This window comes from Scomber japonicus, chromosome 16 (assembly GCF_027409825.1).
Source record: "Scomber japonicus isolate fScoJap1 chromosome 16, fScoJap1.pri, whole genome shotgun sequence".
In the NCBI taxonomy this organism is placed as follows: Eukaryota; Metazoa; Chordata; class Actinopteri; order Scombriformes; family Scombridae; genus Scomber; species Scomber japonicus.
In genome coordinates, this window is record NC_070593.1 from 3,339,754 (window position 1) to 3,356,127 (window position 16,374).

General features: G+C 43.8%; 1 protein-coding gene across 1 annotated transcript; it reads left to right on the top strand.

The window, feature by feature from the left end:
• Positions 1 to 12,390: 12,390 nt before the first annotated feature.
• On the top strand, positions 12,391 to 13,610 carry wdr89 (WD repeat domain 89). The gene has a single exon (XM_053336058.1). The coding sequence runs from the start codon at positions 12,413 to 12,415 to the stop codon at positions 13,550 to 13,552; it is 1,140 nt and encodes a 379-aa protein (XP_053192033.1). The 5' UTR covers positions 12,391 to 12,412; the 3' UTR covers positions 13,553 to 13,610.
• The last annotated feature ends 2,764 nt before the right edge of the window (positions 13,611 to 16,374 follow it).

Consider the following 16,374-nt stretch of genomic DNA (forward strand, 5'->3'; position numbering starts at 1 on the left):
TTCAGATTTCTGTCACTAATAATGATCCGATACTTTTATCAGCCGGTCTCGTCTCTCTTGTTTTAAATATAATAAAACATAAAGAACTGAAGATTAAAACCCTTCTCTCAGTGAGGCAGAGTTTTGGTTGGTCAGGTTGTGATTTGTGGATCTCTGAGCGTCTCTGTGACTCTGAAACCTTCACATTCACCAGAGTCACGTTTTTTTTTTAACTCGGGTTTTTGGGAGTCGAGCGTTTGGCTGTCCAGCTGCTCCGAGAGCGACGATGAGTCACTCTCCTCTGACGCAATAATGACTGAACATCTGGAGCTGATGTTTCACTCACACACACACACACACACACACACACACACACACACACACACACACAGGGGGACAGACATCTGCTCCTCTGCTTTATATCCGCCGCAGCAGTCGTGGGTGAAGAAGTGCCTTGCTCGAGGGCACCTAGAGGGCAGATTTCAGGCGCTGCTGCCCCCTACTTACCCCCTACTTCCCCCCTGCTGCCCCCTACTTACCCCCTACTGCCCCCTACTTCCCCCCTGCTGCCCCCTACGTCCCCCCCTGCTGCACCCTGCTGCCCCCTACTTCCCCCCTGCTGCCCCCTACTTCCCCCCTGCTGCACCCTGCTGCCCCCTACGTCCCACCTACTGCCCCCTACTTCCCCCCTGCTGCCCCCTACTTCCCCCCTGCTGCCCCCTGCTGCCCCCTATTTCCCCCCGCTGCCCCCTACGTCCCCCCTGCTGCCCCCTACTGCCCCCTACTTCCCCCCTGCTGCCCCCTACGTCCCCCCTGCTGCCCCCTGCTGCCCCCTACTTCCCCCCTGCTGCACCCTGCTGCCCCCTACGTCCCACCTACTGCCCCCTACTTCCCCCCTGCTGCCCCCTACTTCCCCCCTGCTGCCCTCTGCTGCCCCCTATTTCCCCCCGCTGCCCCCTACGTCCCCCCCTGCTGCCCCCTACTGCCCCCTACTTCCCCCCTGCTGCCCCCTACGTCCCCCCTGCTGCCCCCTACTGCCCCCTACTTCCCCCCTGCTGCCCCCTACTTCCCCCCTACTTCCCCCCTGCTGCCCCCTGCTGGTCACATTTAATTTTTTAACTAAAGTCCAACAAGATAAAAAAAAAAAAAAAAACCTTTTCTTTAGTCTTAAGCTGCTCTGCAGGTTCAGCAGGAAGCTGCGTGTTACAGGCTGACTTGTAGTATGATGATGATGATGATGATGATGATGATGATGATGATGATGTGTACGGTACTGTCCTAATATGAATGCACTGTTCCCAGAATGCACTGTTTTCCCCCCCTCCGAGCCGGGCAGGAAGGTGAAGGTCGGTTAAAGTCTAACAGAAACCAGAGTGGAGAATAATTGAGTTTCTAAAAGTGGCTGAAGAATTTCAAGCAAATCTTCACTTTTAAAATCATCTCTGTAAAGTCAATTTTTTAATAATTCAGTTTTTCGGTTATTTAAACGGTTTAAAGGAGGGAAAAAAAAGACTTGAGACTCTCGTTTTATTGGCTGATCGATGAGTGAGCATCATCAGCGAGGACTGAGTCAGGCTGTGATTGGTCAGTCAGAAGGAGGATGCCCACCCGCCCACCCACCCGCCTGCCCGGCTCGTCTCACTTCCTGTGGCCTTGCCTCGTGCACAAAAAACATATTTCTGTATGTTAAACCTTTTTTTTTTTTTTTTTTATGGTCTGAATGTGGTTTCCTGTCTGCACCAGTGAGACAGGAAGTTGATCTCTATTTGCTTCTTCTTCTACTTCTTCTTCTTCTTCTTCTTCTTCTTCTTCTTCTTCTTCTTCTTCTTCTTCTTCTTCTTCTTCTTCTTCTTCTCTTAATGTTTGATTTATGTTTGTATGAATTGTCCAAAAAAAAAAAAAAAAAAAAGAATATTTCCACACTTTCCATTCCCACAAAAAAATATCCTAAATCATTTCCTGTTGTTTTGTGATATGTGACATCATTGTGTTTTTTTGTACTATATTGATAAAAAAGTGACGTGAGGTCAGAGGTCAGAGGTCAGAGTTGATGATGGATACGTTGAGGCTGAGAGCGGTGTGGTATTTAAATCCCAACAGGAAGACGTTTCCTCTCCGCACATGAGGAGGAGAGATTTGATAAATGAGATTAAACCAAACTTTCTGACAGTGATGATGATGATGATGATGGTGATGATGATGATGATGATGATGATGATGATGATGATGATGCTATTATAAGACCACCACCACCACCACTACTAGTATTTAAGCTTCACCAGCGTGTTTGTATGTGTCACAGTTAAAGTTTAAAGTTTCTTCCTTCTTTCCTACCTTCCTCCCTTCCCTCCTTCTTTCCTCCCTTCCTCCCTTCCTTCCCTTCCTTCCTTCCTTCCTTTCTTCCTTCTTTCCTACCTTCCTCCCTTCCTTCCTTTCCTCCCTCCTTCCTACCTTCCTCCCTTCCCTCCTTCTTTCCTCCCTTCCTCCCTTCCTTCCCTTCCTCCCTCCCTCCTTCCTTCCTTCCTCCCTTCCTTCCTTGCTTCCTCCCTTCTTTCCTCCCTCCCTCCTTTCCTTCCTTCCCTCCTTCCTTCCTTCCTTCCCTCCTTCTTTCCTCCCTTCCTTCCCTTCCTTCCTTCTTTCCAACCTTCCTCCCTTCCTTTCTTCCTTCTTTCCTACCTTCCTCCTTTCCTTCCTTCCTTCCTTCCCTCCTCCTTTTCTCCCTTCCTCCCTTCCTTCCTTGCTTCCTCCCTTCCCTCCTTCTTTCCTCCCTTCCTTCCCTTCCTTCCTTCCTTCCTTTCTTCCTTCTTTCCTACCTTCCTCCCTTCCCTCCTTCTTTCCTCCCTTCCTCCCTTCCTTCCCTCCTTTCCTTCCTTCCCTCCTTCTTTCCTCCCTTCCTCCCTCCCTTCCTTTCTTCCTTCTTTCCAACCTTCCTCCCTTCCTTCCTTGCTTCCTCCCTTCTTTCCACCCTCCCTCCTTTCCTTCCTTCCCTCCTTCCTTCCTTCCTTCCTCCCTCCTTTCCTTCCTTCCTTTCTTCCGCTCTTATTCTGTCTTGTTGCACCACTTGACATGCAGACGTCTTCTCTCCGTCTCATGGACACCATCAGGGAGTTTATTAGCAGATTAAATTATCGTAAATTATTAGTCGATACTTTTAACGATGATGTTTCGTTGACGTGTTTCTTTGAGTCTTTCGAGGCATTTTTTTCTTTCTTCTTGAAAAACCGAATCTCAGAGAAACGACTTTTAAAAAAAACTTAATTATTTCTTTTTTACGACTTTTACGACGACCAAATAAGGAGTGTTTGATCTGTGTAGCTTTAGCGCTGTTAGCTCCACGCTTCCCTTTAGTGCAGGGGGGTCAAACATGAGGCCCGTGGGCCAGAACCGGCCCGCCAAGGGGTCCAATCAGGCCCACTTTCCTTCCTGTCTTTTTTTCCTTCCTTCCTTCCTTCCCTGTCATCTGTCATCTCCTTCCCTCATTTCCTTCCTAATCCCTTTTCCTTCCTTCCTTCCTTCCTTCCTTCCTTCCTCCCTTCCTTCCTTGTCTTCTTTTCCTTTCCTTCCTAATCCCTTTTCCTTCCTTCTTTCCTTCTTTCCTTCCTTCCTTCCTTCCTTCCTTCCTTCCTTGTCTTCTTTTCCTTTCCTTCCTAATTCCTTTTCCTTTTTTCCTTCCTTCCTTCTTTTTGTCTTTCCTTCCTTCTTATTTTCCTTCCTTCCTTCCTTTCTTACTTCTTTCCTATTTGTTTCCTTCCGTCCTTCTTTTCCTTCCATCTTTCCTTCATCTTCTTCTCCTTTCCTTTCCTTCCTTCCTTCCTTCCTTCCTTTTGTCTTTCCTTCCTGCCTTCCTTCCTTCCTTCCTTCCCTCCTACCTTTCCTTCCTAATTCCCTTTTCCCTTCCTTCCTTCCTTCCTTCTTTTTGTCTTTCCTTCCTTCCCTCCTACCTTTCCTTCCTATCACTTTTCCCTTCTTTCCTTCCTTGTTTCCTCTTCCTTCCCTCCATCTTTTTTATTGGTCCGGCCCGCATGAGATCAAATGTGTCTGTATGTGACCTTTGAACCAAAATGAGTTTGACCCCCCCCCCCCCCCCCGTGGTTTAGTGCCTTTTATCGTTGTTCAGGAAGATTAATTAATTTAGATTAAGATTAATTTTTTTCTTCTTCTTGTGTGAAAACTGAGGTCCTGACTTTTATTTTCACTTCCTGTTTCCTGTCATGTCATGTTGCCTTTTGCACTTTGTTTCTGTTCATAAATGTTTCTCAGCGGGAAGTTTTTCGGAAGTTTAAACTTTCCCGTTGAGTTTTTTTTTTTTTTTTTTTTAGTTTCTCACACTGTTGCTCGTTAATTTACGACGCCTCTTAAAATTAGCGGCGAGTCATCATCGAGTCGTGTTTCTACGTGAATGTGAAACTGAATTCAGACGTGTGTTTTTTTTTTATTTTAACTTTGTATCGTATTTTGCATTCACTGACTTCTGACGTCTGCATGAGAAGAAAAAAAAATGTGTAAATGAGATTTTGTGTCTTTTGTCCCCCCCCCCCAAAAAAAAAAAAACTGAAAAGAAAAGAAAAGAAAAAAAATCCATCATTAATTAATTTCTGTTAAACTGAAAGATTTTTTTTTAACCTTCCTGTCGTCCTCACGGGTCAAATTGACCCCGTCTGTTTTGACTGTTCCTTCTTTCCTCCCTTCCTTCCTTCCTTCCCTTCCTTCCCTCCTTCCTTCCTTCCTTTCTTCCTTCCCTCCTTCCTTCCTTCCTTCCTTTCTTCCTTCTTTCCTACCTTCCTCCCTTCCTGCCTTTCCTCCCTCCCTCCTTCCTTCCTTCCTTCCTCCCTTCCTTCTTTCCTCCCTCCCTCCTTTCCTTCCTTCCCTCCTTCCTTCCTTCCTCCCTTTCTTCCTTCTTTCCTCTTTTCCTTCCTTCCATCTTTCCTTCCTCCCTCCCTCCTTCCTTCCTCCCTTCCTTCCTTTCCTTCCTTCCCTCATTCCCTTCCTTCCTTCCTCCCTCTTTTCCTTCCTTCCATCTTTCCCTCCTTCCCTTCCTCCTCTCCTTCCTCCTTCCTCCCCTCCTCCCTTCCTTCCTTGACTCGAGGACAACAGGAGGGTTAATTTTTGGAGTTAAATTCTTCATGTTTCCCTGTTTTTTGTTTTTTTTAAATCGTAAATAAAACAGTTTGAGTCGTTCGGTCGGTCGGTCGTGTCCTGATCCGACAGGCGAGAACATCAGAGGACCATTTATGCAGTTTCATAGTATTTTTTTATATCTGCAGATTTTATTGTTGGATTTTGATCTATGATTCAAAATGAGGTTGTATTTTGTCTGATTGTTTGTGTGAAATTAACTGAAATAAAAATGATGTCAAAATGAAATAACGGACTGCCTGTTTTTCATGTGGAATACACCCTTCCTTCCTTCCTTCCTACCTTTCTTTCTCCCTTCCTCCTTGTCTTCTTTTCCTTCCTTCCTTCCTTCCCTCCGGTCTTCTCTTCTTTCTTATCCCTCTTTTCCTTCCTTCTGTCTGTCCTTCCTACCTTCCTTCCTTCCTTCCTTTTCCTTCCTTCCTTCCTCCCTCCTTTCCTTCCCTCCCGTAGACGGCTCCTCTAGCTGTAGCGCTATGCTTTGAAGTGGCCTCCTGCAGTAAACCTACCGCGCTGATGGAAAGTAAGAGAGCTACTGGACTTTTGAACGGCTTGTTTAACTTTAAAACACTTCCAGACGCTTCAGTTGACAAGTCAAAAGTAAAATGCAACCTGTGTCAAACGGAGTTTAACTACCACCGGAGTACGTGGAGTTTGAGTTAGCACCTCCACGCTAAACACCCAGGTGCAGCCAAGCCAGCCTCAGCTCCACCAAAGGACCATTTTGGAGTGTGGGAGTCGCAGCAGAGCCGTGATTGATTCCCAGTTAAGACACTCTGGTAAGAAATGCTTTACATTATGGGCTTAAAACTGCCTTCAAATGGAAAATAACAGGATTTTAAACATGCAATTCAAAACGCCATTAATCGCGATTAACTATGGAAATTCTGCGATTAAAAAAATTAATCGTTTGACAGCCCTAGTTTATAATCACCTGAAAATAAGAATCACTGTATTTTTGTTACCTTAGAATTAGCTTTTATATAACCCAGAAAAACCAAACACTGGTGTAGTTTCTCTGACACACACTAAGGAAGGAAGGGGGATGGAGGAAGGAAAGAAAGAAAGAAAGAAAGAGAGAAGGAGGAAGGAAGGAAGAAAGGAAGGAAGGAAGGAAGGGGGATGGAGGAAGGAAAGAAAGAAAGAAAGAAAGAGATAAGGAGGAAGGAAGGAAGGAAGGAAGGGGGATGGAGGAAGGAAAGAAAGAAAGAAAGAAAGAGAGAAGGAGGAAGGAAGGAAGGAAGGACGTATAAACATATATAAATGAATCCAGCGATGAGAGAACCAACAGCCAACCTCTTCATCAACTTTCACCAAACTGCAGCTGCATCGCCCACAAAAACTCTAACTTTTCCTTTTTTTTTCCCGCCCCTGAAGTGTTCGCGTTATTTTGTCTACCCCTGCTGAGCTCCTCCAGCTGTGTGACGGAGCACATGTGTGTTTGAGCGACCGTGGAAGCTCTAAGGAAGTTTCTTTCTCAAGGCTGCAGCTTCACCCACACGTGCTGATGTGGTGACGGTGCGGTGTGTCAGCTTTCCACTTCGGTCTGCCAAAATCTGCCCATGTGCAGAAGGAAGGACTGAGGAAAGAAGGAAGGAAGGAAGGAAGGAAGGAAGGAAGGAAGGAAGGAAGGACCGAGGACAGAAGGAAGGGAGAAAGGGGGATGGAGGAAGGAAATAAGGAAGGAAGGAAGGGGGATGGAGGAAGGAAAGAAGGAAGGAAAGAAAGAAAGAAAAAGAGAAGGAAGGAGGAAGGAAGGAAGGAAGGTAGGAGGGGAGGGAGAAAGGAAAAGAGGAAATAGGGAAGGGGGAAAGAAGAAGGAGGGAGGGAGGAAGGGTGGACAGAAGGAAGGAAGAAAGGGGGGAAGGAGGAAGGAAGGAAGGAGAGAAGGAGGAAGAAAGGAAGGAAGGAAAGAAAGAAAGAAAGAAAGAAAGAAGGAGGAAGGAAGGAAGGAAGGTAGGAGGGAGGGAGAAAGGAAAAAGAGGAAATAGGGAAGGGGGAAGGAAGAAGGAGGGAGGGAGGAAGGGTGGACAGAAGGAAAGAAAGATAGAAAGAAAGAGAAGGAGGAAGGAAGAAAGGAAGGAAGGAAGGAAGGAAAGAAAGAAAGAAAGAGAGAAGGAGGAAGGAGGGAGGGAAGGAAGGAAGGAAGGAAGTGGGATGGAGGAAGGAAAGAAGGAAGGAAAGAAAGAGAGAAGGAGGGAGGAAGGAAGGAAGGAAGTGGGATGGAGGAAGGAAAGAAGAGAGAAGGAGGAAGGAAGGAAAGAAAGAAAGAAAGAAAGAAAGAAAGAGAGAAGGAGGAAGGAAGGAAAGGAGGGAGGAAAGAAAGAGAGAAGGAGGGAGGAAAGAAAGATAGAAGGATGCAAGGAAGGAAAGGAGAGAGGGAGGAAGGAAAGAAAGAAGGAAGGGAGGAAAGAAAGAAAGAGGCATGGAAAAAGACTTAAAAATGAAAAAAATAATAAATGGTTATATTTGTACAGTGATTTGCACTATGACGTCATTTTCTATCTAACTTTACCAGTTTCGGATTATTTTTAATTCAAAATCGCTGAATTTTCACATGTACTGATCAAACCACCAGGGATTGCGCAATGACTCGGTTTACTGCGCTGGCATGCTATGCAGTGAGACTGTACAGCTGTCTCTCTGTATGTCGCTATTAACATGTTCAAACACTTTTACTATATGAACTACATTTCCATAGTTTAGCTGATGATGTAATGTACAGTGTGTAGTATAGTGTGTAGTAGTGTGTAGTATAGTGTGTAGTAGTGTGTAGTATAGTGTGTAGTAGTGTGTATAGTTTAGCTGATGATATAATGTACAGTGTTTGTAGCGTGTTTCGTGTGCTGAGCCAAACCCTAACCCAGAAAACGGCTGCAAAAAGTCACTAAGTGAGGCACGCAGTTCTCCGGCCTCATGGCAGGGGGCGCTCCTGATCCCAGTGATTCTTATTACGACTCATTAGCTGCAGAATAAGTAAAGGTAAGACCATAATAACGTTTTTTAAATTAAATGTGTTTTTTTGTGTGCTACAGTTTGTATGTGTAAAGAAAGCTGATATGAGATTTTAAACATAACCTCTTTCTTTCTTCCTTCCTTCCTTCCTTCCTTCTTTCCTTATATCTGTCCTTCCTTCCTTCCTTCTTTCAAGTCCTCTTTCTTCCTTCCTTCCTTCCTTCCTTCCTTCTTTCAAGTCCTCTTTCTTTCTTCCTTCCTTCCTTCCTTCCTTCTTTCCTTCTTTCAAGTCCTCTTTCTTTCTTCCTTCCTTCCTTCTTTCCTTCTTTCAAGTCCTCTTTCTTCCTTCCTTCCTTCCTTCTTTCCTTCCTTCCTTCCTGTCTTCTTTTTCTTCCTTCTTTCCTTCCTTCCTTCCTATCTTCTTTTTCTTCCTTCTTTCCTTCCTTCCTGTCTTTGATTCCTGTCTTCTCTTCTTTCTCCTCCTTCCTTCCTTCCTGACCCATAAAACGGCTGCAAAAAGTCACTAAGTGAGGCACGCAGTTCTCCGGCCTCATGGCAGGGGGCGCTCCTGATCCCTGTGATTCTTATTACGACTCATTAGCTGCAGAATAAGTAAAGGTAAGACAATAATAATAACGTTTTTTAAATTAAATGTGTTTTTTTTGTGTGCTACAGTTTATATGTGTAAAGAAAGCTGATATGAGATTTTAAACATAACCTCTTTCTTTCTTCCTTCCTTCCTTCCTTCCTTCCTTCCTTCTTTCCTTATATCTGTCCTTCCTTCCTTCCTTCTTTCAAGTCCTCTTTCTTCCTTCCTTCCTTCCTTCTTTCAAGTCCTCTTTCTTTCTTCCTTCCTTCCTTCCTTCCTTCTTTCCTTCTTTCAAGTCCTCTTTCTTCCTTCCTTCCTTCCTTCCTTCCTATCTTCTTTTTCTTCCTTCTTTCCTTCCTTCCTGTCTTTGATTCCTGTCTTCTCTTCTTTCTCCTCCTTCCTTCCTTCCTGACCCATAAAACGGCTGCAAAAAGTCACTAAGTGAGGCACGCAGTTCTCCGGCCTCATGGCAGGGGGCGCTCCTCATCCCAGTGATTCTTATTACGACTCATTAGCTGCAGAATAAGTAAAGGTAAGATAATAATAACGTTTTTTTTAATTAAATGTGTTTTTTTTGTGTGCTACAGTTTGTATGTGTAAAGAAAGCTGATATGAGATTTTAAACATAACCTGTTAACTGCTGCCAATCAAATGGTGAATAAGTTACTCTGTAGGGTTCATATGTTTGTAAATCTGATTGTGATGAAGCAAAGTCCTTCTAAGGCTTATTATTATAATGTCTCTGGATGAAGTCAGTGCCTCACCAGACATGAACCTCACCACACGTTACTGCTGGCTGGTAATATGCAGAATATGTCCTCAGTATACTTTCCTCTAATCCTGCCACAACACTTCAGAGTGTGAATGTGTTTTTTTTAGTCAACACAACTACAAACACTCGATGATGTCACTTTATTTCCTGCAGGTGTTTCCAGGATCAGACGTCATTGTTCTTTGTCTGCAGCGGTAGAAGTCCACCAATTCGAAAGTCTGACCCTTTTCAGCATTAATGAACTTTATAACCCATCTATTAGTATCTCATATCAATTAACTAATAAAACATTAACTCCACTAGGATTCAGTCTCTTGAGTTAATTTGCAGCATGGAGGTTTTTGTCTCTCTCTCCAAAGTCTCATTTACTTTGTTTCTGCTTCTGCTGCCACCTGCTGGACGACTGAAGACTCACACCTTCATGTACGAAACAGCTCAGAGCAGTTTAACATGAGGACAGATTAGTGTTGTATATGTTTAGTTTGTTTATTTTATTGTTTTTTGTTTCACTTATTTACAAAATATGTATTAATTTGACTTATTTTTATTATAATTTGTGTATTTTGTGTATTTTATTCAGTGTTTTTGTCTCTGTGCTTTTATTTCAGATAAAGGCTTGACTCATTAAGCTACTTAGACATTAATTAAGTTGTATTTGTTTTATTTAAATAAAGGGATTTTAGTGTCTCATAACGATGTAAATTACATAATTGTTTATTTTATTTTATTTTTATGCTGCTTTATGCTTCCACTCCACTTCCTTTTCACAGGAAAATACTTTATAATTTTTATATATATGAAGTATTTTTCTTATAATATCAAAACCCTCTACAATGAAAGGTTAGTCTAGTGTGAAAATACTTCAAATTATTAAAGTAAAAATAAAGCAGACGCGATTAAATTAACTCAAACATCTGCATTTCTCAGCAACCAGCGGAACCATTTATCGAGGAGAATGGTTCCCATCGGGCAGTAAATACTGTGACACAGTGTCCCTCCATGCTTGTTTGTAGCACAGACAGATTGTGATGTTAGTGAGTTAACGTGAACTACATTACTGATTTTATTTATCTTAATTAAGCAGCTAATTTATGATTTTTAACAGTGAATGTCGTAAAGCGTCACAAAGCGTCGTAAAGTGTTTCCGGATTAAAAAAAACGCGACTGTTGCTGTTTGCGGGGAAGTTTCTACACATTAGGTATGTTTGGGGAAAGAAAACCAAAAATAACACTTTTAATATTAACATTAAATTTGACACTGACTGATACTGATGAGGATTTTAGCATCTTTTATATCCTTTATCACTCAAACACCAGACTCCTTTTAATAATCATCATATTTTACATTTCATAGCTTCATATCACAGTTACACCAGCTGACATGATAATTATCTGCTTATTTAAATTCAACATGCAGCTTTGAGTAATTCGGCATATAACTCATCTACTAAAGGACACACAGACAATCACATTTACACAATATTATATATTATATTATATATTGTTCTTATTATTATATATTATTATGTTCTGTATATAACCCTTAAACAGACAACGTGCACCAGGAGATACAGACTCTTTGACTTTCGTGTTGTCCTCCCGGGTCCTTCCTCTGTCCTTCCTTCCTTCCTTCCTTCATCTGTCCGTCCTTCCTTCCTTCATCTGTCCTTCCTTTCTTCCTTCCTTAGATCTAAGCTCAGCTGTTAGGATAAATGTTCCCTCCTTCTGTCCTTTCTTCCTTCCTTCATCTGTCCTTCCTTTCTTCCTTCCTTCCTTCATCTGTCCGTCCTTCCTTCCTTCATCTGTCCGTCCTTCCTTCCTTCCTTCATCTGTCCGTCCTTCCTTCCTTCATCTGTCCTTCCTTTCTTCCTTCCTTAGATCTAAGCTCAGCTGTTAGGATAAATGTTCCCTCCTTCTGTCCTTTCTTCCTTCCTTCATCTGTCCTTCCTTTCTTCCTTCCTTCATCTGTCCTTCCTTTCTTCCTTCCTTCCTTCATCTGTCCGTCCTTCCTTCCTTCATCTGTCCTTCCTTCCTTCCTTCCTTCCTTAGATCTAAGTTCAGCTGTTAGGATAAATATTCCCTCCTTCTGTCCTTTCTTCCTTCCTTCATCTGTCCTTCCTTTCTTCCTTCCTTCCTTCCTTCATCTGTCTTTCCTTTCTTTCTTCCTTCCTCCTCCCTCCCTCCCTCCTTTCCTTCCTTCTCCCTTCCTCCCTCCTTTCCTTCCTTCTTCCTCCCTTCCTCCCTCCTTTCCTTCCTTCTTCCTCCCTTCCTTCCCTTCCTTCCCTCCTTTCCTTCCTTCTTCCTCCCTTCCTTCCCTTCCTCCCTCCTTTCCTTCCTTCTTCCCTCCTTTCCTTCCTACCTTCCTTCCTTCCTCCCTCCTTCCTTTCCTTCCTTCTTCCTCCCTTGCTTCCCTTCCTTCCTCCTTTCCTCCTTTCCTTCCTCCCTTCTTTCCTTCCTTACTTTAGGTGCAAATGACATAACTAGTAAGGCCTGTTTAAGGGTTAAAAAAAAAACTACTACCATTGAAGAGTCATATGGATCAACTCCTAGATAGATGGATAGATAGATAGATAGATAGATAGATAGATAGATGGACAGATAGATGGATAGATGGATAGATAGATAGATAGATAGATAATAATAAAATACTCATTGTGCCTCAGAGTTATATAAAAAAATAAAAAACTGCACTTGAGCTTCATTTAAGACTTTATTAAATCAACTTTTCAGTCTATAATGCTGTTAAAATAAATGTATTAACATAAAAATATAGTTTAAAGTGCCCATTTTTATGTTTGAGGTAGATTATGTCTCTAAATGAAACCTAACTAAACTAAATTAAAACCATATTTGGGAATTATTGTGACATCATTTCACAGCTGATCATATTTGTTCAGTTTCCCGGAGAGACTAAAAGCTGAAACTCTTAACTAAGTTTGCTCCTCTTGTTCTGTGCAGAGTGGTTTTGATCTCGTCACGCCTACATGGAGGGTTTGGAGGAGAAGCTCGGGGGTCTGTCCATCGCTCGGCGGTCTCGTCCTGAGGAGCCCACCTACCTGCTGGACGTCGCCCTGCAGCCGTCCGGCCTGCTGGCGGTTTCCTGCTCCAACTTCACCGTCCACCTGCACAACAAGGACACTCTGAGCCTGCTGGCGGAGTATCGGGGCCACAGCGGGCCTCTTTGCGGGGTCACATTCGCCCACGCCTCCTCTGATCTCTTATACTCGGGGTCCGCTGACGGGACGGTCCTGGCGTGGGACGTCCGACGCCCCGGCTCGGCGGCGGTTCAGACGTTTAAAAGCGATCCGTCTCACAGCTTCTGCAGCTTCGACTTGAACTGCGCCGACACGCTGCTGTGTGCCGGCACCGAGCAGATCAACGACGAGGACAGCTTCCTGGTGTTTTGGGACTCCAGGAAGCCGGGCGGCGGGCTCCTCGGGGTTTACTCCGAGTCCCACAGCGATGACGTCACACAGGTGCGCTTCCACCCTCGGGATAAAGACCGCCTGGCGTCCGGCTCCACCGACGGCCTGGTGAACGTTTTCGACCTGAGCCAGGGAGCGGAGGAGGAGGCGCTGCTCGCCACCTGTAACAGCGACTCCTCCGCCGGCTCCGTTTGCTGGTGCGGAGCCGACTTCACCCGCCTGCTTTGCCTCAGCCACGACGAGGGGCTTCACCTGTGGGATCTGGGCCAGCTGGACACCGACGAGCCGCTCACCGTCTTCAGCTCCTCCGACGCCCGCAGCCTGGCGACGCTGGCCGACGGAGCGGGCGTAGATTACCTGGTGGGGGGGAGGTGGCTGGAGGAGGCGCAGAAGCTGCTGGTGGTCGGCGGGAAGAAGAGCGGCGATCTGCACCTGATGGAGTGCGACGGCGACGGGCTCCGACTGATGAGGAGCCTCGAGGGCGGGCACGGCTCCACGGTGCGCTGCTTCCTGTGGGACGCGGCGGGGGAGGCGCTGGTCACCGGAGGGGAGGACGCTCAGCTGTTGCTATGGAAACCGGGAGGGGAGGAGCTCACTGTGGGGAAAAGGGAGACGATGAAGAGCGATTCGGCGTTGAGGGTTAAATCCAGGCCGCATAAAAAACACGGCTACCAGAAGAGCAAGAAGGCGACGACGTAGCTCAGCTCAAAACTCTGAACTCTGAACTCTGACCTCTGACCTCTGACCTCTGACCTCTGAACTCTAAACATGAATAAAAACACACATTAAATACACAAAACTGCCTCGTGTTCAAACTCTAAGCATGTTTTGTGTTAAAGTGTCGCCTGAAAAGTCAAAAATCTGCTTAAATTTTGGAGCGATACTATTAAAGTTCAGTCATGTGACATTAGAAGTCGTAAAAAAAAAAATCTTTTAACAAACATTTATTAACACAAGCTTTTCACCCTGATGAGGATTTTAACATCTTTTCTACTCGTGAAGAATCCAAACGCCAGACTCAGACTACATTTCATTGCTTTAGCGTCACATTTATATTTATCAGCTGACGGGTTCATTATCAGCTTTTTAAAATTAAATATGCTGCTGTGACTAATTCAGTGTTTGTCTCATCTACCAAACAACACGTATTTATTAAATAAAATAGTAACAGGATGAAAATATGTTAACATCTGTAGTCGTGTAATATGTGTGTGTGTGTGTGTGTGTGTGTGTGAGTGTGAGTGTATCAGTGTGTGTGTGTGTGTGTATCAGTGTGTGTGTGTGTGTGTATCAGTGTGTGTGTGTGAGTGTGTATCAGTGTGTGTGTGTGTGAGTGTATCAGTGTGAGTGTGTGTATCAGCGTGTGTGTGAGTGTGTATCAGTGTGTGTGTGTGTTTATCAGTGTGTGTGTGTGTGTGTGTGTGTGTATCAGTGTGTGTGTGTGTATCAGTGTGTGTGAGTGTATCAGTGTGTGTGTGTGTATCAGTGTGTGTGTGAGTGTGTATCAGTGTGTGTATCAGTGAGTGTGTGTGTGTGTGTGAGTGTATCAGTGTGTGTGTGTGTGTGTGAGTGTATCAGTGTGTGTGTGTGTGAGTGTGTGTGAGTGTATCAGTGTGTGTGTGTGTGTGTGTGTGTGTGTATCAGTGTGTGTGTGAGTGTGTATCAGTGTGTGTGTGTGTGTGTATCAGTGTGCGTGTGTGAGTGTATCAGTGTGAGTGTGTGTATCAGCGTGTGTGTGAGTGTGTATCAGTGTGTGTGTGTGTGTTTATCAGTGTGTGTGTGTGTGTGTGTGTGTGTGTGTGTGCGTGTATCAGTGTGTGTGTGTGTGTGTGTGTGTGTGTGTGTGTGTGTGTGTGTGTGCGTGTGTGTGTGTGTGTGTGTGTGTGTGTGCGTGCCTGTAGAGAAATCCTGCAGAGATTGAAGCCCTCGTTGAAGCAGTCTCAGAGACCTTATAGAATCTTTATGGGGCTTTTTTGTCGGGTTTCTAATTATTAATGAGTTTGATGTGAGTGTAGGACTAACAAGATGATGCATTAATGTTATTTTTAAATTATAAATCCAACACACTATTAATAACTATTTATACTAACAGTAATCATCAAGGTCAACATTTCCAGATATCTCATGGCAGCTCAGTGTGTTAGCAAGTTTATTTATATTGCACAATTTATGAAGTTAAGGCAATTTCAAAGTGCTATTAACCCTTAAACAGACAACGTGCACCAGGAGATACAGACTCTTTAACCTTCCTGTTGTCCTCCCGGGTCCTTCCTCTGTCCTTCCTTCCTTCCTTCCTTCCTTCCTTCCTCTGTCCTTCCTTCCTTCCTTCCTTCCTTCCTTCCTTCCTTCCTCTGTCCTTCCTTCCTCAGATCTAAGTTCAGCTGTTAGGGTAAATGTTCCCTCCTTCTGTCCTTTCTTCCTTCCTTCATCTGTCCTTCCTTTCTTCCTCCCTCCTTTCCTTCCTTCTTCCTCCCTCCCTTCCTTCCTTCTTCCTCCCTCCCTTCCTTCCCTTCCTCCATCCTTTCCTTCCTTCTTCCCTCCTTTCCTTCCTACCTTCCTCCCTCCTTCCTGTCCTTCCTTCTTCCTTCCTCCCTCCCTCCCTCCTTCCTTTCCTTCCTTATTCCCTCCTTTCCTTCCCTTCCTCCCTCCTTTTCTTCCTTATTCCTTCCTTTTCTTCCTTCCTTCTTTCCTTCATTCCTTCCTTACTTGAGGTGTAAATGACATAACTAGTAAGGTCTGTTTAAGGGTTAAAGCCGACACTGACAAATATGTTTTTCTAATTTATTGTTTCCTGCTTTGACGGTTTTTTCTTGAAGGTGTTATTTGTGTGCATTTATTTACCAAATTAAATATTCAGTTTTGAACCTTTCTCATCTTGTGATCTTTATTTCACCTTTTAAGGAGTCAGAGATCACTTTCAACATTTATAACATTCAGAGCAGAAAATCACTCTCACATGTAATAATACAGATATTTAAATGGGTTTATTTTAGTTTCACTTCATAAAACATACAGACTAACTTTAGAAATGTCTTCAGATAAGAGAGAGGAAGTTGGATTAGTAACTCCCACAACGTTATTATTCATTATGTATTTATGAATGAAGTGTTAGAAAGCTGTTTTTTTATGTGGTTACAGATTTGAATGAGTGTGTATGAGATCATTCTTACAAACAAACGTCATTTTTGATTTATTTGCATGAAATTTGCCTCCTGATCTGATATATTTGGGTTTTACACATGTTGACGTACATGGCTTATGAGTGATGTAGTATGCAGTATTACAGTAAAAGTACTGCAGTATTATAGTGATGTAGTATGCAGTATTACAGTAAAAGTACTGCAGTATTATGAGTGATGTAGTATGCAGTATTACAGTAAAAGTACTGCAGTATTATGAGTGATGTAGTATGCAGTATTACAGTAAAAGTACTGCAGTATTATAGTGATGTAGTATGCAGTATTACAGTAAAAGTACTGCAGTATTACAGTAAAAGTAGTGATATATTATTATATATGACA

Bases quoted from the DNA above. Each gene is read 5' to 3' on its own strand.
- wdr89 (XM_053336058.1), top strand. From the start codon at position 12,413: ATGGAGGGTTTGGAGGAGAAGCTCGGGGGTCTGTCCATCGCTCGGCGG.